Raw genomic sequence first — 25,812 nt, forward strand, 5'->3', positions numbered from 1 at the left:
CAAAAAAAAGAAAGAAAAGAAAAGAAAGAAAGTAGAGACACTTTTTTAAAAAACACTCAACACAGTGGCTTGCACATAGTAGATGTGCAATACAATTTTTTTGTTACAAAAATATTGTTTTTATATCATCTTGGCTTTTGTTTGTTTGTTTGTTTGTTTCAGCATTTAAAAAGCAAGACCTCAAACCAAGTAAGTGGGAGGTTCCTGTCTGTAAAACCTTCAGCAGTGTCTTTTATCCCCTGCAGACTGTTGTCCTGGAAGGCCAAGCAGCAGGATCTGGAAGGAAGCTCCAGATTCACACTTGATTGTATTCAGAGCTGATGGCTGGACATTTACCTGGCAGCTTAGGCCTGTGTTGTTTGTGGCAGGTGAGGGGACAGCCCTGGCTTGTCCATGATGATGTCAGATACAGGTCACCTGGAATTCAGCATCTGCTCAGAGCTCCCAGCTTTAGAAAGCTGATTGAAATTCCCAGTGTTTAGCAACCAGGCTTGTGGGTCCGGGTTACCTAGCATCAAGTAAAGCAGGAGACCCCTCAGCCTTAGATATCAGGCAGGAGATGTGCAAATGGAACACTTTACAAAACTTGCTTTACTAAACTGAAACTGAGTGAAAAACATGTGTTTTTAAAGGAATTCCTTGCTTCTCCTTTTCTCTTGGGCTACAGGAAGTAAGCACCAAGCATCTTTCTCATGCAAGAAAGGAAGCATCTTTGGAAACTGTAGCACATCATGTTATTTCTCTCTGGTTGGTTTTGAGGACCTGTGAATCAGACAGCAGGTTTCCAAGGGTCAGCTTCTTAGAATGCAAGGGTGAGCCTAACAGACGTTGGTTTTGCTCCTTGGGCCAGAAACCTTGGGGTCCTTTCTCCTGTCTTCTCTCACGTACCCACATACACTTCTTTCTATCTCCCAAGCTGGCACCTTGCCAAGCCACTACCACCTTTACCTGGATAACTGGATTAGACTTCAACCTGGTCCTCTGTCTCTTGCCCTTGCCCTTGCCCTTACCGTGGTCTATTTTCAATGTGGCAGCAAAGTAGTCTTTATCAAATGCAAGTCAAGTCACATCCCTGCTCTGCTCCAGATCTTCAGTGAATCCCTATTTCACCGTGAGTAAAAGCCAGTCTTTGCAATGACTGACACATATCTTTCCCCAGTCCTTTCCCCACCCAACCTCATTTCCTGTTCTTACCCCTGAGGCTCTTCCAACTCCTGTCACAGAAGCCACCTTGTTCTTTGAGCCAGCAGACACACCTCTCCACACTCGGCATACTCTCTGCTCACCCCTCACCTCTTTTGAGACTTTGCTGACACTTTAATTTCTCCATGAGGCCAGCTCTGATCACCCTGGTGGATAGCAGACTGCCTTTCCTTCCCCTCCATATATTCCTAGCCCTTCTACTCTACTTTGCCTTTTCCCCAGAGCTCTGGTCACCAACATAGCATGTAATTCAGTTATTTATTATGTTCTTGTCTTTGCTTTTAGTCTTAGAGAAGATCAGATCAGCTATTAATCAAGGCACAGGGGAAAGTTAACCAGGTAGGCTTGAGTTGAAATCCAACTTCTGCCATTTCTTCTCTGTCCAATCTGTGCTGTTATTTAACTTCCCACCGTCTCAGTTTCCTCATCTGCAAAAAAGTAATAATTAATTTGTTCAGCAAATATTTGGTAAACACCAGGGCTATAAAAGCACTGGTGATGGAGGTGAATATGGAAGGCACAGCCCTTGGTATATAATTGTAAAAAGGATTAAAACAAAATGTGTATAATGTGCCTGGTAGAGAACTTGGTGAGAACACGCTCATTAAATATGATTCCTATTTGAAGAAACTGAATATGCTATTTGTAAGTGATCTTCCTCTCTAAGTTCCTAATATTTCTTTTAGTGCTAAGATCAAACTTGCTGTCGATGTGTACTGGCACACGTGTGTACTCACATGTAATGCTGAGTCACAATAGGAGTTTGGGGGAAGTGACCTGGATGGACTCCAGGAGGGTCAAAGAGCCTCCCCCAAATATATGCAAATCATAGTATATACATTTTAAAACTTTTATCAGATTCACAGAGGGTGTCCTTGACTTATAAACACTTAAAACAGTGGATATGTAACTGATGTGATTCTGCATTCTGTATACGGGGTAAAAATGGGAGTTCATAACCCACTTGAATCAAATGTATGAAATATGATATGTCAAGAGCTTTGTAATGTTGTGAACAACCAATAATAAAAATTAAAAAATAAAAAATATCATGTCAAGGAAAAAAAAAAAAAACAACAAAAAAAAAACCTTTCTAAAACCCCTGAGCAGATTGGTCTGCTATTCTGGGATTCTCGAAACAAAACAAAGATTTGAAATGGAAACTCTGAAGTGACAATTAATTCCAGGACGGAAGATGGCTTTTGTCTGGTATGGTGCTGAGCCCTTCAGCTTCCTGAATGTGAGAGGGAAGCCTGTGCATGTCAAGGTCATTGCCATCTGAGTCCCTGGAATTTAGAGGTTTGCTCTCCCACGCAGATAGAACCCCCCTCTGAGATAGCTGGGGTGACAGGGCAAGAGAAGTGCAAGCACAGGTGTTGGGGATGCTTCTTTAATCTAGGGTGAGCCCAGATCAGAGCACAGAGCCCCTCAGCGCTCAGTATAACTCTGGGCTCTGACTCAGGAAGCCTGTGAAACGGACTATCCCAGGGGGAGATAAATGCCAGAGTGCTGTGATTTTGCTATCATTATTATTTACCTAGTTAACAGTAGGACACCCTTAGTTCCCTGCATTATCTTCAGCTCCGCAGCAGTTATTCCAGCTGCCCTCACTGGAACCTCATTTCCATGTATGATTCCAGGAAAACGGTTTCTTTTGATTTCTTGCAAGATGGAAGAGATGAAAACTAGATGAAAAGAATGAAAGGGGTTTAAAAGGCAAGGAAATGGTATCAAGAAACTGTGTTGTGCTGCCTTAATGAAGCAAGCAAGGAAAAAAATTTAATGCTGGCCTTTTTCTTCTTTGGAGTGAAAGAAAGAAAAATGCTGTTGAGGCAAAAGTAAGGAAATGGATTGAGGTGAAAGAGGAGTTTCCTGGGTATGTGTATATAGGGTTTTTCCTCTGGGGCTCCTAACTCTGTTTCCAAGGTTTCAGGCATTGCTCAGCATGCTTGAGTATTAGCTTATTGTCATTGGAAACCCGGGGGGGGGGGGGGGGGGGGAGGGGGCAGAAACTGTCACTTCCCTGTGAAAGCTGTGGCCTTTAGCACCACCCTGTTTAAGCTGTGGCATTCTGAGGTTGATGGTTTATTTGTAGACCCTCAAATGAATGACTGAAATGGTTTCCATAACAAGAACCACAGGCTCCTTTTTATTTTAGCATTATCACCTTCTGCAATTGTAGCCTTGGGGTAGGGGTTTCCTCTACTTTTTCTCCTCATTCTTATTTGTAAAACAAAAACAAAAGCAAATTAGCTTGAAGTGGTCAGTAATTGCAAAATCATAGCACCTTGGTCAGAGGGCTTGTTAGAGCACACACAGATTTAGCCTCTTGACTCACACCCAAAATACCTGCTTAGGAGAGATATCATTATTCTTTAGGTCAATGACAGGATTCAGTTCAAATCCAGTTCTGCCATTTACTGTATGGCCTTGAGCAAGTTACTTGAAGTTTCATTGTGAAGATTCTATGGGATATCATGCCTGCAAAAAGGGTAGTATGTATGATGTACATAAAAATAAATAGAATGTCATTCATATATAATTTACTAATTAGTAGCTATTATTACTGTGCTACTGCTCTGACTGTTGCCACTCCCTGGTAGCAGGGGACAGGACAGAGACTGGGATATGCCCTCTGGATACCATGTATGGTTAAACCTGCCCTTTGAGTAACAACGGTGGCTCTGTCCACACATGGCCTTTTACAGCCAATTTGACAACTCCTCAGTTACCCAAATAGCTGAAAACTGTGTCAGCCCCTGGTCCCCATGCATTATTGATATTGGCGGTTTCTTTCAGCTGCATTGCAAGGTCTCTCACTGCTGAGAACAGGAAAGGCATTCTCTCCCTTTAGTGTCCCTTGGAGGCGAGCCAGCATGCGATCCCTGCTCCAAAATGTTCCTTCTCTTTAAAGGTGAAAAGCATGAGTCACAGCTGGCCACCCCCCCTGGGCTACTTCCGCACAGCCTCTCCTCTGCACCTAGCTGCTTTTCCCCTGCACCATTTCACGGGTGATTAAAGAGAGGCAAGCGCGCGCTCTGCTGGAGTGAGGTCAGAGCTGTGGTGCAAAGAGGGATTTTCCTCTGCTGTGCAAACACCCCGCGACGTCACAGAGCCTCAGGAACGCTATCAATCCTGACCGCTGCCAGGAAAGTGCCGTCTGACGGGATATTGATTTGGCGCCATGGTTAGTAGCAGCTGGGACAAATGGGGCCTCATCGGCGCTGTGGGGCTCTGGTGGACCTTGCAGATTAGAAAAGCCTGGCCCGGAATGTTTGCAAAAATTGCCAAGTGAGGGGGCTCAGCCAGTAGATCTGTGTTTCAGACCCCACAAAATGACTCGGCTGGAGGCGGCTGCCAAGATGCCCAGAATCATGCAGTCCCTGTACTTTGAAGAAAAAACTCTGATAAACTCTCAGTTTAACCACCTGCTCAATTGGTGGGAGAGAGAGAAAATGTCAAAGTCCACTCGCTTCCTTTTTCAGAGATCTTTAAGCCTTAAAATATGCTACAGATTTTCTTAGGAGTGGTTTTCCTTCCTGCCTTTTCCCCTTTATTTTTAAGTGGTTTATGATGTATTTATTAGTACTGGATTCCAGGGCTAGATAGTAATGGTGGAAGGTAGGCTAATAGTGAAATGCTAAATCACATTTCTAAACAAACTGAATGGTGTAAATCTCTCTGCCAATAGCCTGACATAAACACATTTTCAGTTGGATGAGAATGTTGTTTCTAAAAGCCATAGTTATCGAATCAAGGCTCCCCAGGTCAGCAGTGGTAAATGAACAGCCCTTTGTCAACACATCCTCAACGAAGTTTGATTTTTGCTGTGGAAGGTGCAGGGTTTGGAAAGGTCATGTGTTAAAATTTCCTCTTTAATCAGCTAGTTGGAAGATGTCAGCATGTGTTGACTGAGACACAAATGTATCTTGAAATAAATGAATAAATAAATAGGAAAATTGGTCAGAAGTCCCCAGGAATAGAACAGTCTTAGGAATTGCCTAGAATTGACCTGGCAGAGTGGATGGTTTCCAAAGAGCCGAATCATATGGAGAATAAGACTCTATAGGAAATACCTCGGTATCCATAGGAGCCCTCATGGCAAATGGGACTGATTTCTATGTGGAATGCAGAGGACACTTTGGCTGTTATTTGAAGGAGTGAGGCGGGACTCCTTCTCCCAAATGCTCTTTGTACCGGGGAAGGGGAGGGGAAGTATTAAATGAAACCTTTCTTATTTAGAGACTCATTGATTCCAAAGGCTCTGTTTGCTTTGCCCATAATGAGAGGAGAGTGATTTCTGACAGGGTCTTAATTGACTTGATGGGAGCTCTTTTCAAGGGCTCAGCACTCTAGCCCTTCCATGCTTTGGTTAAAGTTTGCAAGTGCTTCCTAAATCTCATTGAGAATACTTTTCATTTCTTTCCTTACATCTAGCCAAGGCCGTGGGGGGAGTCATGTAGCCGCTGAATCCCCTGGTGGTATGAGGGCATGTGAGCAGCTTGAGAGTCTTTTGCCAAGATTTCTTTGCATGCTAATTACTTTTGCATTGTGTTCTTTAAATTTTATTCCTCTCCATAGATCAAGTCTCACTCCCTGCTTCCAGGAGCCCGTTTTTATCTCAGAAGTGGAAATACAGCATGTATCAACTTCTGCTAGATCTGTCAGCTTATATGTGGGAAGGATTATGGGCTGATTCAAGGTAGCTTCGGGGTCTTTTTTTTTTATTAGCATGGATCTGTTAAAAGCATGTGGGTGGAAGGGATTCTTAGAGACCATTATTCTTTTATTCTCCTGGGTCTTCAAAGTCCTTTCATTTCTGAGAATCACAGGGACTAGAAAGGACCATCTAGATGTCCCCAGGGACAACTTGGAAAACATTATCAGGAGTAGTTAATATCCTTCACTCACCTGGGTGCTGACTCACACACAGAGTAACATTTCACTTCTCTGGAGGGTGAAGGGAAGCATTGTACTCTGCCAGGTAATTGAAAGTGGGCACTTTAGTGCTGTAAAGTGTGTACTGCTTTTCCCTGTATGGACCCTTGAACCTGAAATGAAATAAACTTCACAGACCTTCTCAGAGAGGCCCAATGGGCTGGTGATCACTTGTTCTGTTGTGGCAGGAGAACAGTGACGGTCAGGGCATTCATGATCTCGGTTCTCTAGGAGATGACAGGTGAATGGGACCTTAAATCTGCTCTCAAGGTTCTATTCTGGTCTCCAACCACTGCCTCCTTGGCCCCTCTCCCCTTGCCACATGGCTCCCCCCATAACTTATCTCCTAGCATTCCCTTGAACCCAAGCTCCTTCCTGCTTCAGGATCTTCATAGTGTTGGTCTCTCTTGTCAGATGTATTTTCTTCCTACTTGTTACCTGGTCAACTCCTCCAAGTCCTGGTTCAGGTGTTACGTGCTCATGGAAGCCCTCCTTGGACCTGGGTAAATTAGAGAGGGCTGCAAAATCTGTCGCTCCTCTCCTCCTATTCCTGCATTGAGAGATGGGGTGTGTGTCTCCTTCCATTGAATCAGAACTAGCCCTGTGATTGCTTTAGCCAACCCAATGCAGCAGAAGGGATGCGTGCCAGCTCTGAGTCTGCCGTTAAGAGGACTGGTGTCTTCTGCCTCCTCTCTCTGGAACATTTGCTCTGGCAATCTAGTACCCATGAAGGGTGAGACCACATGGAGAAATCACGTGCAGAGGGAAGTCCCAACATCCCAGCTGTCTCTGCCAAGGTACCCGACATGGGAGTGAAACCATATTATTAGGTATATGAGGTATATTCTAGTTCCAGTTGCCGTGTCTTGAGAATCCCCAAATAAGAACAGCAGAACGGTCAACGTACAGAAGTATGAAAGAAAAAATGGTTGTTTTAAGTCATCAAAATTTGGGAAATGGTTCATTACACAGCAACAAATAGTTGAAATATTACCCTATTTGTAAATAGGTCCCATCTCCATGATTCTTTGTATTGCACTCTGTTTCTTTTCCTAATAGCACCTTTTACTTTACAATGATATAGGTGTTGTTTTAAAATCTGCTTACTGTCTAGTTCTCCAGTTATGTTGAAGCTCTATGGTAGAGAGACTGGAGCATTTCTATTGGCCATTGTATACCTAGTATCACAGAATGCACGGCACATGGCAAGCCCTCAGCAAATGGTTGTTAGACAAATGAATGAATTTCAAAAGGTTCCAGCATTGAATTCATTATGGCATCTTTCTTCCCCAGATATAGAGACAGATCTTCAAATCTTCACCTCTAGTGAACTTGCAAAAGCAATATTTGAAAACCCTTTCTACCTTTCTTTGCAAATCAAAATCCTGGTGAAAGTGGACACTTTTATGCTGTTAAAGTTCATACTTCCTTTCCCTATATGGCCCCTTGCATCCATTATACACTTGCCCAACAGATTCTAATGCTTCCCCATTGACAAGAGCATGAAAAGCCCTAAGCTTTAATGTGGCAACCTAGACCCTCCTGTCTGCATGTCCATTCTCAGCCTTGTGTTCTTCCCTTGATCCCCTGGCACCCATCACAGCATGTTCTTTGCTGTCACCTGTGTTGCTGCCCAGGGACCAGGCAGTTTTCCACTTCCCTGGCCCCTCTCTTGTGTATTTCACTAATTCCCAGAAGAACCCCCTCCTCCAGGAAGCCTTTACTAACAGCCTATGCTTTGGGTGGGCATTCCTTCTTCTTATTTATGAGCAAACCACTGAGCCCAAATCTTAGGTAGAAATAGAGGCATTCTTGATCATGGAGCACTGGGCAGGCAAGCTGGCACCATGGTTTCCAGGTCTAGCTCTGATGCACACTTGTGCAGTTATTTAACCTGATTGGGCTATCCATTCCTCATCAGAACAACTAGGAGCTGGGGTGACAGGATGGCTGAGATCCCTTCCAGCTCTGAGGTTTCCTTATTCAGATTTGCTTTACAGTGATAGGAGGAACCACTCGCTGATTTATGTACATTTGGGTCAGAATTTGGCTGACTATAGCATCAGCAGTTTTACATGTTCAAAAATTTCAATTTCATTAGTGCAGCCAAGTTAATTCTGCTGGGTTGGCAGTGTGTTCTGAGAGGCAGAGTGGCCACAGGGGCTGGAGGAATCTCACACAGTCATGCTGCCTTGCTGTTAGCTAGAGGATAAGGAGGCAGTGAGAGGGAAGCTGGGGACCTCTTAGACCTTGGCCACTTTGTTTCTAAACTAGGAATAATAAAAATAATTGGTGTCTCATTTACTTCAGTTTTGTTTTGAAGGGCTTGTGCATATGCTATGGTGATGACTTGATATATCATTATCAAGATACAAGATCATTAATCTATGCATCAAAATAAAAAAAGCTCTTGCTTTGCTCTCTCCAAGATCCCTGTACAATCCTCTGGTATCTTGTTGGAAGAATGAGCCTGGGGAGGATCTATTTTCTGAGTGCCTCCAATGAGACACTGGTCTATTTTCAGTCTTGACAATTGTTTATGGGAGGAGTTATATGAATCAGGATTCTTTATCAATGACAGAAATCCAACTCAAATTAGTTTAAGTAAAAAAAATGGTGGAGGGAGCATTTATTTTTTTTTTGATTCATGTAACTTCAAAGACTATGGGTATCTCTGACTTCAGGCAGGGTTGGGTCAAGGGGCTCAAAAGATCTTTTCACATTTTATTTTCTTTGTTTCCTCTAGCTCTTTTCTCTGTTGATGTCATTTTTTTTCTAGTATATTCTCTCCACATGGTGGAAAAGATACCAGAGCCACAATAATCTGAAGCCTAAAGATTAAGAGAATGGATCATCTCCTTTTCTTCAAGTGACCACATTATAATCCCCCATGAGACAGCCACCTTGGATCTGATTTAGTTATATGCCAGTCCTGACTTGTCACTATTCAGAGGTGTAAGGTACACGACAGATTGTCTAACTTGAGTTCTGTTTCCGACTGTCATATCTATTCTGGTGGGATCAGATCCAGGTTTTCCAATAGTATTTTTGGTCTCAGGAAAACCCCAGCTATCTCAGGTCAGACTGTGGCATTCAAATCAGAGAAAGTGAGGACTAGAAGTGGATCCAGGAGTCACCAGGCCCAACCTGGCCATGGCCAGAGAAGAGAAGGATTGTATCCTGGGTGAAGGGCTCATCAGTACTTCCCCAGGTCCTTTGTTTTTCTAGTGAAACTTCATCAGAAGGATTACATGAAAATCTATGGAGCATCTGAAGAATCCAGACAGAGTGGGAAACATACGGGGCACTTCAGGCTACAGAGAAGACATCAGAGGGAAAAGTTGTGTGATAGTGTTACTGCACAGGCCCCTTGTCTAGAAGGAAGTCAGCAGGAAAGAGCAGTCTCTATGGACAGTCAATCCCTTATGGGGCTGGCTCACATCTGGTGAGCAAGGAGGGGCTGCTGTGGCAAGGAGGGGCTGCTGTGCCTGGTGCTACTTTCGATGTCCTAAATGTGTCTTCAGAATTTTCCTCTCAAAGACTTTCTTGCTGATGTCACTGCCAAGTTGTGAAAAATGGATCAAGGGTACAGGCTGGCTTCATGGAGATCAAAGCAAGAAGTCATACTCTTGTAGCTGGAAGATGCGGGTTCATGTTGAGACTGTGTTTTGCCTTTTCTGATTTTGTCTGTGCTCTTTGTTTGGCTTTTTAGCTGGAGTCCTCTTGTGGAGGCCTTGTTATCATTTGTCCTGTGGTTGTCACATGCCCTATGGAAGGTTCCTGGAGAGCTGGCTTCAATGCCACATGTGTCCATGTCACCTCCCACTTAGAACCACTCCTGGCTCTCTAACATCTGTAGGAGAGAACCCAAGATTCCTCTTGACTTCAAGGGGCTGGCTGACCCTTCCAGCATTTTCTTCTTGCTATCTCTACTCATGTGTTTATCTGCAAGTGGATTGCTGTGGATTGCTGGACATCCCAGCCATTTTCATGTTTCCACTCCCCTTTTCCTACCATGTCCTCTTCATGGAGTTATCTGCACCACCCACCTGCCATGTAAGTACCTTCTACTCATTCACCTTCAAGCTTCAGTTCAAATGTCACTCCCACTATGTAGCCCATTAAGGTCCCTTCAGTATTTGTGGCCTCTTTAATCTGTGCTCCTGGAGCAGTGCTACTTTCTCTGGTATGTGCTTTTCCCAGTCTTTTTATATGTCTGTAGGGCAGAGGCATAGCAAAGGGAAAAGAACATGAACTTTGCCTTCTTATCAGGGTTTGAAACCTGCTGTGCCATTCATTAGCTGTATGTCTTTGCAAAAGTTATCTGACCTTTGAGGCTTCTTCTGCATAAGTGGGCATAATGAGACTTTGCTGAAGTCTTTCGTTGACGATGAAATGAATCAAATTGGGATACGTGTAGCATGGTGCATGGCACGTGAAGGTTCTTGATAACTGGTAGGGGTGGTAATTGTTGTTTTGTGATTATTATCAAATCATGAAATCTTGAAAAGATGAAAGGGGCCTGAGCATAATTCTCATGCCTATTCCTTTCCCCCTGTCAGATACTCATCCAGCTTCTCCCTGAACTCTGCTTAGGACAGGGAGCTCACTTTTTAATCTTTTATGATACTTAATACTGGTATTGCTGGTACTTAGGCTAAGTTTCATATGAATATTTGGGAGACTAAGTTGTTGGTTATATGTATGTATACATATATGCATATATGCATATGTGTATGTATGCAATATCTGAATATATTTAGTGATATTTGACAGTGTGAGATTTCCCTAAGAAAGCTGAGTTAGGAAGTCACAATGGAAATTAACCCTACTGAAAAGTCATGGGTGGGGGCTGGGGATGTGGCTCAAGCGGTAGCGCGCTTGCCTGGCATGCGTGCGGCCCGGGTTCGATCCTCAGCACCACATACCAACAAAGATGTTGTGTCCGCCGAGAACTAAAAAATAAATATTAAAAAAAAACTCTCTCTCTCTCTCTCTCTCTCTCTCTCTCTCTCTCTCCCTCTCACTCTCTCTAAAAAAAAAAAAAAAGAAAAGAAAAGTCATGGGTGGCTTTGTGCTTTCTTAGACTTTTCAATTCTGGTGCTTTTGCATTTGATTTTGGCTTGCCTCCTAGTAGAATGCCAGTAGAATTGTGGCAGGTAGTATTACTGCTATATCAAGCTACTCTGTGATGGATAAGGAGAGAACAAATCTTGAGTGACATAAAACCATGGTGCATCTAAAACTTTAATATTTTGCAAACAAAAGGCACTGGGTTTGATTCTCAGCACAACATAATGAATAAAATAAAGTTATCAGAAAGACATTTTCAAATGTGGTTTGGAATCCTGGATTAGGCACAAATAATCCTACATAATTTAAGGTACTTTGGCCTTGGTTCTCTCATCTATAAAGTGGGGGCATTGAGCACTCAGAGATGGGAAAGACAACAGTGGGCAAAGTCTATAACTATTTCCCTTCCTCATCCTACCTTTAGCTTTTTGTTTTGAAGCTGAAGTATGCATTGGGGTCTCTTACAACATGTTATTTGAGATAAAATATTCTATTGCTTAAATGCTTTGAAAACCTAGAAACTAAAAACTGCCGTTGCTGTAAAATAAAGCCAAGATCTATATCTATCTATCTATCTATCTATCTATTTACCAACTTTTTAATACATGCTTAGTTTTAACAACATTTTCTGAAATGAAACAAAATCTTATTTTAGGAACTTTTTATAAAAAAAAGGTTTATCTTTTCTCTCTTATTTGCTTGATTTCTTTTTCTCTCCAAATTTGCCTTTCTCGGACTTAATCAAAGTCCCACTAACATTAGGAACAAATTATAGGCATAGGACAGGAAGGCAAAGGCCATTCTTTGTTATTCCTTTCTCTCCTGTCATCCCAGGCCCGTCCTTGGAGAAACCATGACAGAATACAAGTGTGTATTCAGCACTACTCTCTTTTCAGCACCCAAGTACTTCCAGAAGAACTAAAAAAATCAGAAAGGTGTAATGGACACAGGAAACCTTTTTGCCCAGATTCTTTGCACATGTGGAAATTGGCACCTTGTGTGGTGGGGACACATTTGTATAGGATGACATAAGGACCAGAACTCAAACTATGGTTGTCTCTGGTTCAGTTCTCTTTCTATAGGGAACTTCTGGGTCCTTTGATTTTCTTATTGCAAAATGGAGATAATAATAATATCTGTTTCATAGAGTTGTTGTATTATATGAGTGTGGAACCTTTAGAAGAGCGCTTAGAAGTTTCTGTTATTTGCTATTGTTATTGTTACTACACTTCCATATTCTGACAGCAGGCTGCCCAAGATGATAATTTCTTCTTTTCACATTCTATTTCACTGTTCTCAGACTGGGTGACATTGGGTAATTGGTTTTATTCAGATAAATGAACTCCACATTGATATATTTATTGGCTACATTCAGTGAAGATGTACGTAATTACAGAACACCTTTAGGGACTGACTTTAATGGAGTGACTTAAGTCTATGGAGGTGAGTGGGCAAGTCACTTTTGATCCAGCAGTTCTCATATCCAGGTATCAGGTACTTTCTCTACCAGAATATATAGAGCCAGCCACTTCATTGCTCTCACCTCCAATGACTGGGAAGTAAGTGATAACTACGAAATGAGTGACCATTTAGAATTTAGACACTACCATTGTATTCCTTTGTAAAGGTCAAATGAATGGAACTTGACTTGCCCAATGATGGAAGCCTAGTGCTCACTTTTACCTTTAACTTGCTTTTGAGAAGTATGCAAATATCTAATAGAGAAAGAATGCTGGAAAAGTGGCTGAAAGAAATTTTACCTGACAGTGAAGAAAATGAATGTATACAGAGTGTTGCACTCTGAATCTCAGGATCCATGAGTCCCAAGTTCCTTGTTTGAAGTGGCAGTGGCCTTACCCACAAAGGGAGCTTGGTGACCAGTTCTGTGATGTCAGGGCTGCACTCAGTTTGCAGCCCCCAATCCCACACATAGTCCCATTCTTAAGTGAGTTGTTTTACTGACTTTGTGAATGACCTAGGGGAACAAGTAATGGTCCACAGCAGCCCAACCAAAAGCGACCCCCCCACCCCATGTGGCATTTATATTCCGAATTTCTCTCAGCTGGGATTATAGATCCTTTATTTTCCAGAGTGGGGACGGGGTGGGGGAGTAGGAGAGATTCCCACGAGCTAGAAAACAGGACCTGTGAAGGGAAGAAAGCTCCAGGCAGAAACTCCAGGGAACCTCGCCGATGCTGTGCACTCTTCCCCAGCCCTCTGGGAGGATACAGACTTTCCTTCCCTAAGATTTGCGCGCGCGGAACTCTGTCCTTTATGTTGTGCGGGATCCAAGAGCCATAGACACAGCGCGGCTGGGGATAGTGGTGGCCGTGGGCCGCCCTGCGGGGGCGGGTGTGCTGGCCGGAGGCTCGTGCCCAGTGAGCGTGTGGCCTGCAGACAGCGGTGCGGCGCGCCCCTCCCTCCGCGCCCAAGCGGTGCCAGCGCCAACGCCAACCCCAGCGCGCTGACAGACGACTTTTCTCACTTGTCAGTTTTCTCGCTTGTCAGCAGAGCTGCTGGTAAGTGAGAGAAAACAGAGAGGGGGCGCAACGACTGCGAGGTGGGGGAGAGAGGGGCTGGGGGGGGGGGCTCGAGGCGGAGCCCGGGGGCGAGGCCCGGGGTCAGACCACCCGCCCACGCCAGCTCCCCTCCGCTCATCCCGACTCCTCTCTCCCCTGCTCACTTTCTCTCTTCTGCTCCCCGACTTCCTCCCCACCCAATTCTCCCTTTCTCCTCCAAAGTCTTCAGCTGCCACCGTGATCGCTTCTGTGGCTTTGTTTAGCCCGGGGAAAAGAATCTGAATAAGCCTGAGGTGCTTCCTCCTGGAGCAGGAGGAGCACAATCCCCATGTCTATCCCTGGGCAATAGCTCCAGATCATGGCTGGTTTCCGCAGCTGCCTCCCGGGCACACCTGGGGTCAGAATCGCCCGCGATCTGAGCCTGCTCTAAGCGGGGTCTGGGGGGCGCAGACGCGGGAGCGCACCCAAAAAGTGCCAGGCGAACGCGTGCCGCGCCCAGCTGGGGATCGCTGGCGGGGCCAGAAAGGAGACTGGGAAGGGACAGCCCGAACTCTCTCCGCCTCACCCCCAGCCGAACCTGCAGTTATGGAGTCCCCAACCAAGGAGATTGAAGAATTCGAGAGCAACTCTCTGAAATACCTCCAACCGGAACAGATTGAGAAAATCTGGCTTCGGCTCCGAGGACTGTAAGTAAACCTATTTACTTCTCTTTCCCTATTTCCCTTCACCCATCCTTATTTTCTCACACAACTAGAAGCATATACTTATCCCCTTTCTGCATGTACCTTTAAATCCAACCCTAAAAGTTCCACAACTGCCTCTCTGTTAATTAAAGTCACTGCTACCTTTCTTCTAACGCAGGGAGGGTTGTCTTTTTTTTAAAGACTCCGTGTTATTTCCAAATCTCTCCTTTTTGGGGGAAGAGGATATGTCCTTAGATGAGCACAATTGGTATCCAGGGGCTTCCTGCTCTTTTGCCTTAGGGAGGAAAGTTTGGGGACCTTGCTCAGGAACGTTTATTCAAAGAGTTTTCCCTGCACACTGCTTTGAGCATCTTGGGGGGGGGGGTCTAAGAACTCACCAACAGTTCACATTCAACATATATTCTGGTTGCTGGATTCTCTTCTCTTCTGGCTCTTTCCAGCTCAGTTTAGTTTCATATATATATATATATATATATATATATATATATATATATATATGTAAAATATTTCTGGCAGAAAAGCTCTTACTAGAAAGAAGGGCCATTATGGAGAAAAGTGGGGGTCAGAAGCATTATTGGAGTTTCCTAACAATATCTGAAGAGCAAAAAAAGGTATTTGCCTTTCATTTGGTGACCAACATGGTAGATGGATCAATGGGAAGAGATCTCTGAATTTCAGTCATTTATTGGATTCTGGTTTTGGACACTGAGAAGAGGTGACCTGAAAATCGTGTGTGTGTGTGTGTGTGTGTGTGTGTGTGTGTGTGTAATAATTCGTAAACAATGAACTTCTGGTCACTTTAGTTCTAAAGCTGCAGTGATGGTTGTACATTTCCAGTTTGCTTCTCAGTTGACCAGGCAGCTCCCAAAGACCCCTTCCATGACTACTATATATTCATTTTAGCACCTATTTGGCATCAGAGACCTAGTGTGGTTTAAAAAGTCATTTTTCTCTAAACATGTTCCACAGACTTTCTGTTCCTAACACGGCAGTGGTGGGAAAACCAGCTCTTTGCTATTTTGTTTTGCTGCCATTATTGTTTTTGAAAGCGTGACACACAGCAAAACGAAACAAATAAAGGAGATGCTGATCTAAGGTGGCTTGTCTTGGGATGACCACATCCCAATGCAATATAAGGGGTCCTCATTGAAAGGAGTGATTTATAAGAGTCATTCCGTCAGTAATCTAAGTGAGCTTCATTGCCATTGGCCTCATGGGAAACCTTACCAAATAATTTGATTTTGACTTGTGTGGCCACAAGTAGAAGTGGTAAACTTATTTGGAAGTCTTGTCTCTCTGGCTGGCAGGCTCTTCTCACAGTTTAGGTGTCTGCAGCACTTTCAGAGCTGTGTTTATAGTAAGCTCATGTTCAGTGTTGTGAACATTACATCCAGTTTTACCTTGCTGCACACAGAAAGTCAGTTCTGTTTACAAAGTCTGGGTGTGAAGTGTACAATGTGAAAGTGTGGTCAGCCTCGCCTTAGAGGGACTCATATCCACACACCCAGGCACTGCTTCTCTTGCTTAACATTCCACGAAGTCACTCAGGCTAGCAAAACTGAGGTGAGAACTTGTGCAAGAAACCATTTATCACTTACACCACTCTGTCTTATAGCTTTCTCAGTTTCCTGTTAGGCTTTTCTCCCCAGCGTGTTGTGGAGTGATGAAGTCACACTTTCATTTTCTAGTCTCTCCTATTGACCCAGAATCTGGTGCCTTTGAACATGAAAGGCGTGGATTGCCTCTTCCCCCAAAGTGTTTTGGAATCCCTCTCGCTGTCCTCCCTCCTAGAATAAGCTGCTCAACAGCAATCCTATGACATCTTTAACTTGACTTTCTAATTTAGAAGGGTATATTATTATCTGTTATTATAGTACATTTTTTTCCTGCTACAATGACTCTACTACTATTCTTACTATCATTTTTTTTTTAATGCAAAGCAATGGTGCTGGAACCAGTTGCTAAGGACTCCAAAATCCAAAGCACATGCTCATTTATACAACTGGGAATAACACTTCAGAGGTCCACAAAATAGAAACCCTTAGGAGAAGGAAGGGAGTGTGAATGTATGTGTGTATTTGTCCACACAACAGATTGTCAGCAAGAGAAAGGGAGCTGCTCTTTCAATATTTTAGAAAGAACCAGTAGCTAGTACAATTGGATTTTCATATCAATTTATTATCGTGACACTTTATTGGAAGGATTTTATATGTGACCACAGATGGTCAGGAATTCAGTTCACTTGGTCCGAAAGCATATGAGTTTGGGACATGATCACCTCATGCTTGGATTGTTCAATGGTGTCACTTCTCCTTACTGGAGTCTCCCCTATTTAATCTGTTGTTGAATTTTATCTCTTCCATTAGGGTGAAAGTTCTACAGGACAGATGCTTTATGTGCCTTAATCCTACAGTGTTTGGTACTCAATCAAAAGGTGCTGAAGGAAACATACGGATTCTGATGCGAACTTTTTAATATGCAAAATGAAGATGAATATATATTTGAGTCAGCCTATGAGCCTTAAAACCTGTCAACCCTGGTTGTCAGGGAACAGGTTTTATTAGTGTCATCTAAACTGGTATGAGAACTGGGCAAGATATGACAAAGCCATGACCCAGGGTTGGATCCTGTTGGCATATTTACTGAGGTTCGCTCTACCCTCTCCTCATAACTCCCTTTTCTGCACTGGGGAGGCTTAGTCTCTATCAGCAGCAAGAGGATTTCTATGGTTATCATCTGTAAGGAATCTACAGTGCAGGAAATACAGGGGATGACTCCCTATCTATTCCAATTCCACCAGTCTCCCTGCTTTATCTGCCTCAGACTTCTCCCGATCTGAATACTGTAGAGTTTATTGATTTGTTATGCACATTATTTCCCCCCCTTGACAAAATATTAGCTCCTTGAGTTTTTTTTTTTTTTAATCTTGATCTGCTTTGCTCACTGGTTTATGCTTGATGCTTGGTATATAGTGAATTCCCAACACTTACATGAAACCTAGAGCTATTTCACATGTTTTTTTGAGGAAAGAAACAAGAAACATTCTTAACCCAGCATTGTGGCATTACCAACATATGAATAGTGTATGAATATTGGAAATCTGATTCTTAAGCACTGTCTACCCCAGCTGAGATGATAACAGCCTGCAAGCCTAGGTGTTTACAACTACGTGGATTCCTCTGGTCTTCCAATGAGGTGCTAATGCAGGGAGGCCAACTGTGATGTGAGTGAGGTGATGTTCCTCAGTCTCCCTCTGCAGTTCCACCAGCTCTGATACCCAGGTTCACAATACTTTAAGTCAGAAGGGAACAAATACTGCTCACCTGAGCTTTTTGAAGTCAGTCTGTCAGGGGGTGTTGTTCTCTCTCCTCCTGAGAGCAGCTTCATTTTCACTTTTCTGTGAACTTATAATTGTGTCCCATGGGCTGTTATATTTCTCTTCTCTGTAAGAGTGGGTAGAATTTTTAAGAGCTCCTCCTAATTGCATTGTTGGCAATGGGCATTCTTTATACCCTGATAATGTGGGGGAAGCCTCAGGGGTTTGAGCAAGAGGGTCTTGACTTGTGCCTTGGGTCCTGACCAAGAGTGTTTCTGTTGCTGCTTGCTGCAAGATGACAAAAAGTTGTTCCTATGTTTGTGTGTGTGTGTGTTGTGTGTGTGTGTGTGTTGTGTGTGTGTGTGTGTGTGTATATATATATATATATGTATATATATGCACTGGAGGATAGGTTTAATGTATTCCTTGGCATTTATTGTCATTAATTATAATTATGACAATAAATGTTGCCATTTATTCATTTTGCCCAAATATGAAGTAGTCAGTGGAATAAATTTTATGCTTATACAGTGCTCTGTGAAGGAGATAATTTTTCACATTATTTAAAGTAATATTATGAGTATGTAATAGGTATAACAGCAGGTGCATGACGGCTAGATTAGTGGACTGGAACAACTATTTTTGTCTACCCAGCAACCCTTCCCCACCTACTATGGTAACAGATCTTGTTCCCCGATTGTACCTTGAGCCCTGTCACAGGGAACAGATCCCAATCAGAAGCATCCTTCCTTGACATTTCTGTACTGGCCATGGGAGATTGATGCTTTCTGCTTCTTCTGGACTTGGTGCCTCCCATTAGATATGTTTCCCATTGTCTTCGTGAAGACAGTGAACAACCCTCAAAGAGAAGTACAGGTGAGAAGATGGAGTGGGAACCCCTGGGTTGGCTCCCGAGCGCCCCATTCCTGCAGACGTTTCTCTGATTTTTTTTTTTTTTTTTGGCTAAACCAGCTGCCTGAGTCAGTCAGTCAGACTGTTTTTGCTTAGGCTGTTGCTTTCCTTTCTCTGAAGTAGTCTTAACTAAAACCCCTGATGTACATAGAACTTAAGTGGCTCTTTCAAACTATACAGTAAAGATGTGTATTGAGGGGTGCCCTAGGCAAAAACACTTGTATTTTTGGTTTTGTGTTTTTTATTTAAACCTTCTTAATCTTTATTTTATTTCTATTCACCTGAATTCTTAAATAATATAATTGATGTTCAGTCAACATGAGGCTTCTCTTTCACTCTCTCTTTTAATTTAGTACTAGATATTGAACCTAGGGCCACTGAACCACAGTGTACCACATCCATAATCTTTTTTATCTTTTATGTTGAGACAAGGTCTTGCTAAATTTCTTAGGGCCTCACTAAGTTCCTGAAGCTGGCTTTGAACTTGTGATCTCCTGCCTCAGCCTCCCCAGCTGCTAGAATTACAGGTGAGGTTTCTCAATTAACATTTAATGAGTATGTGTTATGTGCCAGTCACTTGGTGAGGCCTGGGTATGCAAAAGTTGGGAAGATGCCTAGCTGACCTTTAGCGGTTCATAGGCTAGGGGGAAAGATTGACATGAATACCCAGAGAGGATGAATAGAAATACAGAGGTGCAGGGGGAGCTACTTCTGCCTGGGAAGAGTCCTTAAAGACATCTCCTCACCTGTACTTCTCTTTGAGGGTTGCTTATTGTCTTCACTAAGATTACTTTTCATTGATGCCAGCCTCTTTGCAAAGATACAAGGAAGGTTTATGCAAGGATGTGGGGAAAACACAGAATCATCTACATGGCCCAGAATAAACCAGCTCAGAGTGCTGAACTGTTTTCATGGACCATTAGAAAAGCTGTTTATTCTTCTAAGGACATGACTTGAGTCTAGTGAGCTTCTTTACGCTCATTTTTTCATTAATAATTCCCAAAGGACAGGATATATTTGGGTCTCTTTGCTGACATTCAATGTGGATCTACTAGACAGACCACCCACGTCAGCATTGAAGCAGTTGGTCCCTGGACTGGTCAAGGTAATAGAGTGAGTTCCTCCTATAAATCAATTCACTAAATCTTTGTTATTTTCCTCTAAAGATTCCGATGTGGCCTCCTCTTAACAGCTCTTGCAATAATAGTATGGCATAGATAGAAGTTATGAATGGTGAGAACAATGTGTGCTAAGGCGTAAAGGCTTGAGAAACCCTGGCACACCAGGGGGGAAGGGAGAGAGGACACTGGAGAGGAAGGCATGGGCAGGGAGTGACACATGGAGTTTTCAAAACTTATTTTTCATTTTGCTCAAAATTAAACACGTTCAGAAAGGAGGTGGCTATTTGAGCACATTTTACTATCCAACAAAAAAGTGTTATGTTCTAGGTTTTTCCCTTTTAAAGCTTCTCGTGAAATCTTTTGCTTTTTTTTTTTTTTAAGGATGTATTTTATCCTTTCAGTTATCAGGACTTTTTGAAAGATTTTAGGCTGGAGAATAACAAGATGAGATTTGAATTTTAGGATCATAGTTCTGGATGAAGTGTAGAAAACAGACTAGAGATGCGAGTGGGCCCTGGAGACCAGTTGGAGAAGATGCCTGAATTGAGGAGTGTACTTGAAACAAGAATTGACCAAACTTAGATTTGGAACACACACACACACACACACACACACACACACACTTGTCTCCAGGTTTGTTTTGGCTTGGACATGTCAGTGATTCTGGTGCCATTTGCCTTGTTAGGGGCTGAGGAGAGAACAACAGGCTTGGATAAAGCAGAATGATAAGTTTGGGCACAGACATGTTGACCTGGTAAACTTGGAGTGTCCTGGTAGCTGTGGGTGACAGCCATCTGGAACTTCTGAGAGGCCTTTGGCTTGGAGCTGTGGAACTGATAGTCCTAGTTCTGAGTTAAAGTCTTGCAAGTGGGACCCAAAGAAGAGGGGAATGACCTGAGTGTCCCCCAAAAGCCATTCCAAAAGAATAATTTTAAAAATTGTTGTTTATTTTCCTAATTAAATACATATTTTCCTAATTAATTAATTAATCATTAATACACTAAATATATGATATTATCATATATTTAGTATATTATCATATATTTAATGTATCATCCCCCTACTCTCCCATTTAATTGGGAATATCAACACATTTTTATTAGGTGCCTCTTATATATCACTTATTAAGAGCTTTGAAGGAATATAAAAGTACCAGGAGTCAATCCTTGCCTTCAGGAAACTTAAGAATCTAGTTAAGGAGGTGAGAGAATTCTTATGCATGTGAAGATTAAAAACAACAATACAAGATAATAACTAATGCTAAGTGAGAGACAGTGACACCACACTCAGGTTGGGTTTAGGGAAGTTAATATTTGTGTTTGAGAGACTGACTTTCAGTCTTTCTCTTCCTAATAAAATCAAGTTAAGTTTCTCTGAAATGCATTCTCAATTTACAACAAAGGGCAGAAAATGATGACTATAATAAAAAGAGGGTAACTAGATTGTCACATTTAGAGTTAAATTTTCTTTACTTGAATATGAATGCAGTTTAATAGCACATCATCACTTCTTATCACTTGGTTGTTTTAATAACTTATTAGCTAATTATAACTCAGTATTTGGCAGCTATGTGCTTATTATTTTGGCCAAATTTTACACATGACTCCGTTAATTGGAAAGCAGCCCTAGGCAGAGAGGTTTCTGCATTTCCAATTCTAGATTTCTGTCTTTAATTTTGTTTGGCTCATAGAAAACTTTCTTCAGTTCCCATTGCTCTATATGGAGGGAAACTGCTTTTGTGATTTAACTTTCTGGCCTTTTTAGAACCAACTAAGATAATTGTTAAATATGAGACACATAAAACAGTCTGTGATAGCTTTGAGAATGTCATTAATGATTTCTCATTAATAATAAGAAATGAATTCCACAACAAATGGAACAATGATTTTGGAGAAAGTGTACTATATCCATGTAAAACATTGGTATTCTTCAGCTTTCTATTGGAGTGCACTCTTTATTCCTCTCAACAGCCGTTATTAAACAAAATAAGTGAATCTTAATGAGTGCAATGTGAAATGTTACTACATTGTGAAATTATGAAAGAGCTTAAGAGAGTAATTCAAATTGAAAATTATGACTAGTGACTTTTATTTATATATTTGAATGAATGTGCACACATCTATATGCAGTGAGCTCAATTATCACTCATTCACTTAGCAAACATTGTTCTAGCACTTACTGTGTGCCTGACATGTGCTAGGTTCTCAGGATGTATTGAGAAATGAGACAAAAGCTCTCTCTCAGGAAGTGTCCAGTTTACAACTAGAAGCAAATTTTAAACAATATTTCCACAAATAACTATTTATTGTGATGCGTGACACAAAGACATACAGGATACTGTGAAAACTTATAAAGAGAAGGCCCAAACCTGGTTCAAAATTCAGGTTAATCTTAAATCTCACCTTTGAAGGGTAAGATTTAAGGTTAGATATGAAGACTAAGTACATAGTACTTAAAAATCAGGAAAGAGTGTTCTAGGGTACTCAAGACAGGAAGGAATATGATCCTCTGAGAAAAAAGAAATAAGGCCAGTGGCCTCAGCATAGAGAGTAAGGAGACCTCAGGCAGGAAACACAGCTGGGGAGGGACCAGTTTCTGCCTCATTGTACCAGGGTCCTGAGCCCCCCAGGAAGCCATTGTTTGTAGAGATGGATTTGAGGACTTTAGGGGAAGTAGGCCCAATAGGACTTGGATATAGTGGATGAGAAAATAAGGTGTGATCTAAAATCCAGGTTTTAGCTTGAATCCCCAGGTGCTCTTGACTTAGATCAAGGTCACCAAGGGGCACAAGTTTGCAGGTTTGGCTGTGGGTGTGGTAAAATAGAGATGATGAGTTATTTGGATATGCTGAATATTAGGGACCTGCAGGAGGACACCTCCTGAGGGAGATACAGTGAAGCATGAGCAATTGGGTAAATGGAGATGCAGATCAGAGTAAAGGTCTGGGTTAGAGATATAATGTATAATGCCACAAAGTAGGAAGGAAAAAAATCTCTCTCTCTCTCTCTCTCTCTCTCTCTCTCTCTCTCTGTGTGTGTGTGTGTGTGTGTGTGTGTGTGTGTGTGTGTGTGTGTGAGTGATGCTGAATAAATAAATATTACTACGAATCTCACATGTTGAAAGCATACAGTTTAGCCTGACAGCCTAAATATAAGGAAGGTGCTAGGAGACCAGAAGTTTACATGTATTTTCTCACTGGCATTTGCTTGTTCAAGATAATGGGAAAGCCCAGCTAGTAATTACAGTACATAGCTTTGTTGAGGCTCTTATGTTGACTTCTTCGTGTAATGCCCAGCACAATGAAGGCTTGGCACAGAGACAGCAGCCTGGAGTGAGTGGGATCCTCTCAGTATTCTAAGGGCAGAAAGAGGCTGTTACCAAGAAAGCCCCAAAGAGATGAGACCCTCATCAGGCACTTCTGGGAGGTACAGGGCAGGCGCTAGACAGCTGAGACCTGAAGCCCAGAGCCCAGGACAATGTAGAGGGGTGTGGTAAAGCTTGGCTAGGTGGAAACTCTCTGAACTGGGAAAATCAGGTTTGTCCAGATTCCAAATAACCAAAATCTTTAAATAACGTGGACATTTCCTACTCTCTGGAAATACACTTAGTAAATGTGGTAGTGAGGATTAATATATTTTTTTAATGTTATTGCTTTTTTATAATATTTTTATTTATTTTTTATGTGGTGCTGAGTATTGAACCTAGTGCCTTATACATGCTAGGCATGTGCTCTACCACTGAGCTACAGCCCCAGCCCAAGATGAATCTTTGAAAGCTACTTCCAAATGTGTTTTAGGAGTGGTTTAAATTCAGATTAATACCGCCCACCCCACCACCTCTTTTCTCTACCTCTGTGATTCTTGCCTAAGAATAATTCTGAGGGGTTCTATAATACCTTCAAATTAAGATCCATAAAATAGATTTTATTTTGTACTCTGTACTGTTCTAGGGAGTCATTACTGGAAATCCTGTCCGCTCATTGTGAGAAACTAAACATTTCAATTAATAAGGTCTCATGTAACTCATTTGTGAAATGTAAGGATTGATGATCAGAAATTGAGCATCATAAATGTTTAAAACTGCCATTCTGTCTATGGAACAACTAGCTGAAATTGGTAATTGTTAGACGAAAACGAAAGAATTGTTCAAAGCACCCATTTCTGAGAGCTCTGGCATAATTTCAGTGCAAGTAACTACTTTAGCTCAGGAAAATTCAGTTCCAATGCTCTTTTGATATCATTTGGTGGAGGAGCTCAAAATGGGTCCAAGGAATACATCTGCTAGTCCCCCCTCCTCCTGCCCTGTGTCTTGAACAATGGCTTCATTTTGTCTTATTTATTTATTTATTCATCTATTTATTTATTTATTTTTGGTACTGGGGATTGAGCCCGGGGCACTTAACCACAGAGCTACATCTCCAGCCCTTTTTATATTTTATATAGAGACTAGAGTATTGCTGAGTTGCTTAGAGTCTGACTAAATTGTTGAGGCTGGCCTCAAACTTACAATCCTCCTTTCTCAGGCTCCCAAACTGCTGGGATTACAGGCATGTGCCATCATGCCCAGCTCCTCATTTTGTCATATTTATATTGTTTTAGATTTATATAAGTGCTCAGAGAGACTTATGCAGAAGATGATACTATGAGACAGGATTTTAGAGGAAACAGGGAGGCCCTTTGCTCCCAGGGAGCTGTGACATTAACTGGAATTCACCTGGAAGTTTCAGTGACCAACAGCTGCTTTCTGCCAGGAGCAGGTTTTGCTGAGCGTTGGTAGGAATGGCCTATGGGTAGAGAGAGGGAAGGAGTGCTAGTTATTGCAGTGGACAGGAAAGGCTTAGGAAACAATTAAACTGTCACTGAAGTTCAACTTGGCAGAAGATAACAGTTTTTATTCTGGCTGATTCTACATGGAGAAAAACAAAGCAGAGAATTGAAGCAACTCTGAATAATTCAATGAAGACAAACAAACCAACCAACCTACCAAGCCGCCTTTAATTACAGGGATATGAATGAAGAGTGAGGTTTGGTCGTAAGCCTTTGGATTTTATCCCCACTTTGGCAGTGCTGAAACAGATATTAAGAGAGATTTTTGTTTTCAGCCTTTCTCATTGATGTTTATTTAAATAAGAGCTGGGCTCCCAGGAAGGAGGTCACCGACATCTTTTCCATTCCCACCCACACAGATTTGCTGTATTTATACCACAGCAAGTGGTTGTAAATGCATGAATAGAGGAATAAATCATTTATGCAAAAAGACGTACTACTTGAACTTCAATAAGCGTGACATTTACTTTCTATTTTCTTTCTCTGAAAACCTTTCCATTTCCCGCCCCCTTGGTCCCACCGATTAGCTCACTGCCTGGATTTAAGCAATGGATTTTTAGCTGGAAGGCAAAGTAACAGTGTTTGAGCTGCTCAAGACACCTTGCTTTCCAAGGGAAGATTTCAGCTTTCTGTGGGGAGGGATCCTATTTGGGGGCCTCTTAGACAGTAATCCAAGTACCGGAATTTTTAATCCAGGCTCAGGCAAGAAGCAGGCATGACGAAAAGTCTTGGATTTCGGTGTCTGGCCAGCTGTTAGCAGGCAGATGAGGGGCTGGGGAGGGAGAACTAGGTAGAGCCAGGTTTGCTTGAGGAGTGTGGGACGGGGGGCAAGGAAGGGGCCACAGGACACAGCCACAGTGTGGATTTGCTGTGAGTTGGTAAGGTTTCAGAAGGCGTCTCCTGTATGCTTGTTTGGTTTGGATTAGGTTACCATCTCCTCGAAGGCTCACTTGCCCCTGCCCACAATTACTAGATGGACACTATTCCCAGGAGTGAGTAGAAAACTGATGGTCTTATTTACACCTCTGATTCTGATTAGCATTCTCCTTTTTTTTTTCCTGTTCACTGTCCTGAACCCCAAACCACACTGGCAAAGGCGTCTTTCATTTCATTTTGATCTCTTCACTTCTGGCTAAATCCATTAATATTTTGTGTCTTTGGGGGATCTCTGTCCCTGAATAGGGGCATCCTTTTCTATGA

At 42.4% G+C, this 25,812-nt stretch overlaps 1 protein-coding gene across 14 annotated transcripts in view; it reads left to right on the forward strand.

Annotated features, from left to right (window-relative positions):
- Positions 1–25,812, forward strand: part of Pde1c (phosphodiesterase 1C) — a 603,438-nt gene that overhangs the window by 286,061 nt on the left and 291,565 nt on the right. The window contains exons 1-2 of one of the 14 annotated variants that reach the window (XM_021722271.3): positions 13,585–13,733; positions 14,305–14,419. The exons of 12 other annotated variants lie outside the window; for them this stretch is intronic. In XM_021722271.3, coding sequence (XP_021577946.1) covers positions 14,319–14,419 — 101 coding nt within the window. In that variant the 5' untranslated portion in view covers positions 13,585–13,733; positions 14,305–14,318. Of the gene's footprint in view, positions 1–13,584; positions 13,734–14,304; positions 14,420–25,812 lie in introns of those variants that run through there. One more of the 14 variants, XM_078039884.1, reaches the window with a different exon arrangement.

This window comes from Ictidomys tridecemlineatus, chromosome 2, assembly GCF_052094955.1.
Source record: "Ictidomys tridecemlineatus isolate mIctTri1 chromosome 2, mIctTri1.hap1, whole genome shotgun sequence".
In the NCBI taxonomy this organism is placed as follows: domain Eukaryota; kingdom Metazoa; phylum Chordata; class Mammalia; order Rodentia; family Sciuridae; genus Ictidomys; species Ictidomys tridecemlineatus.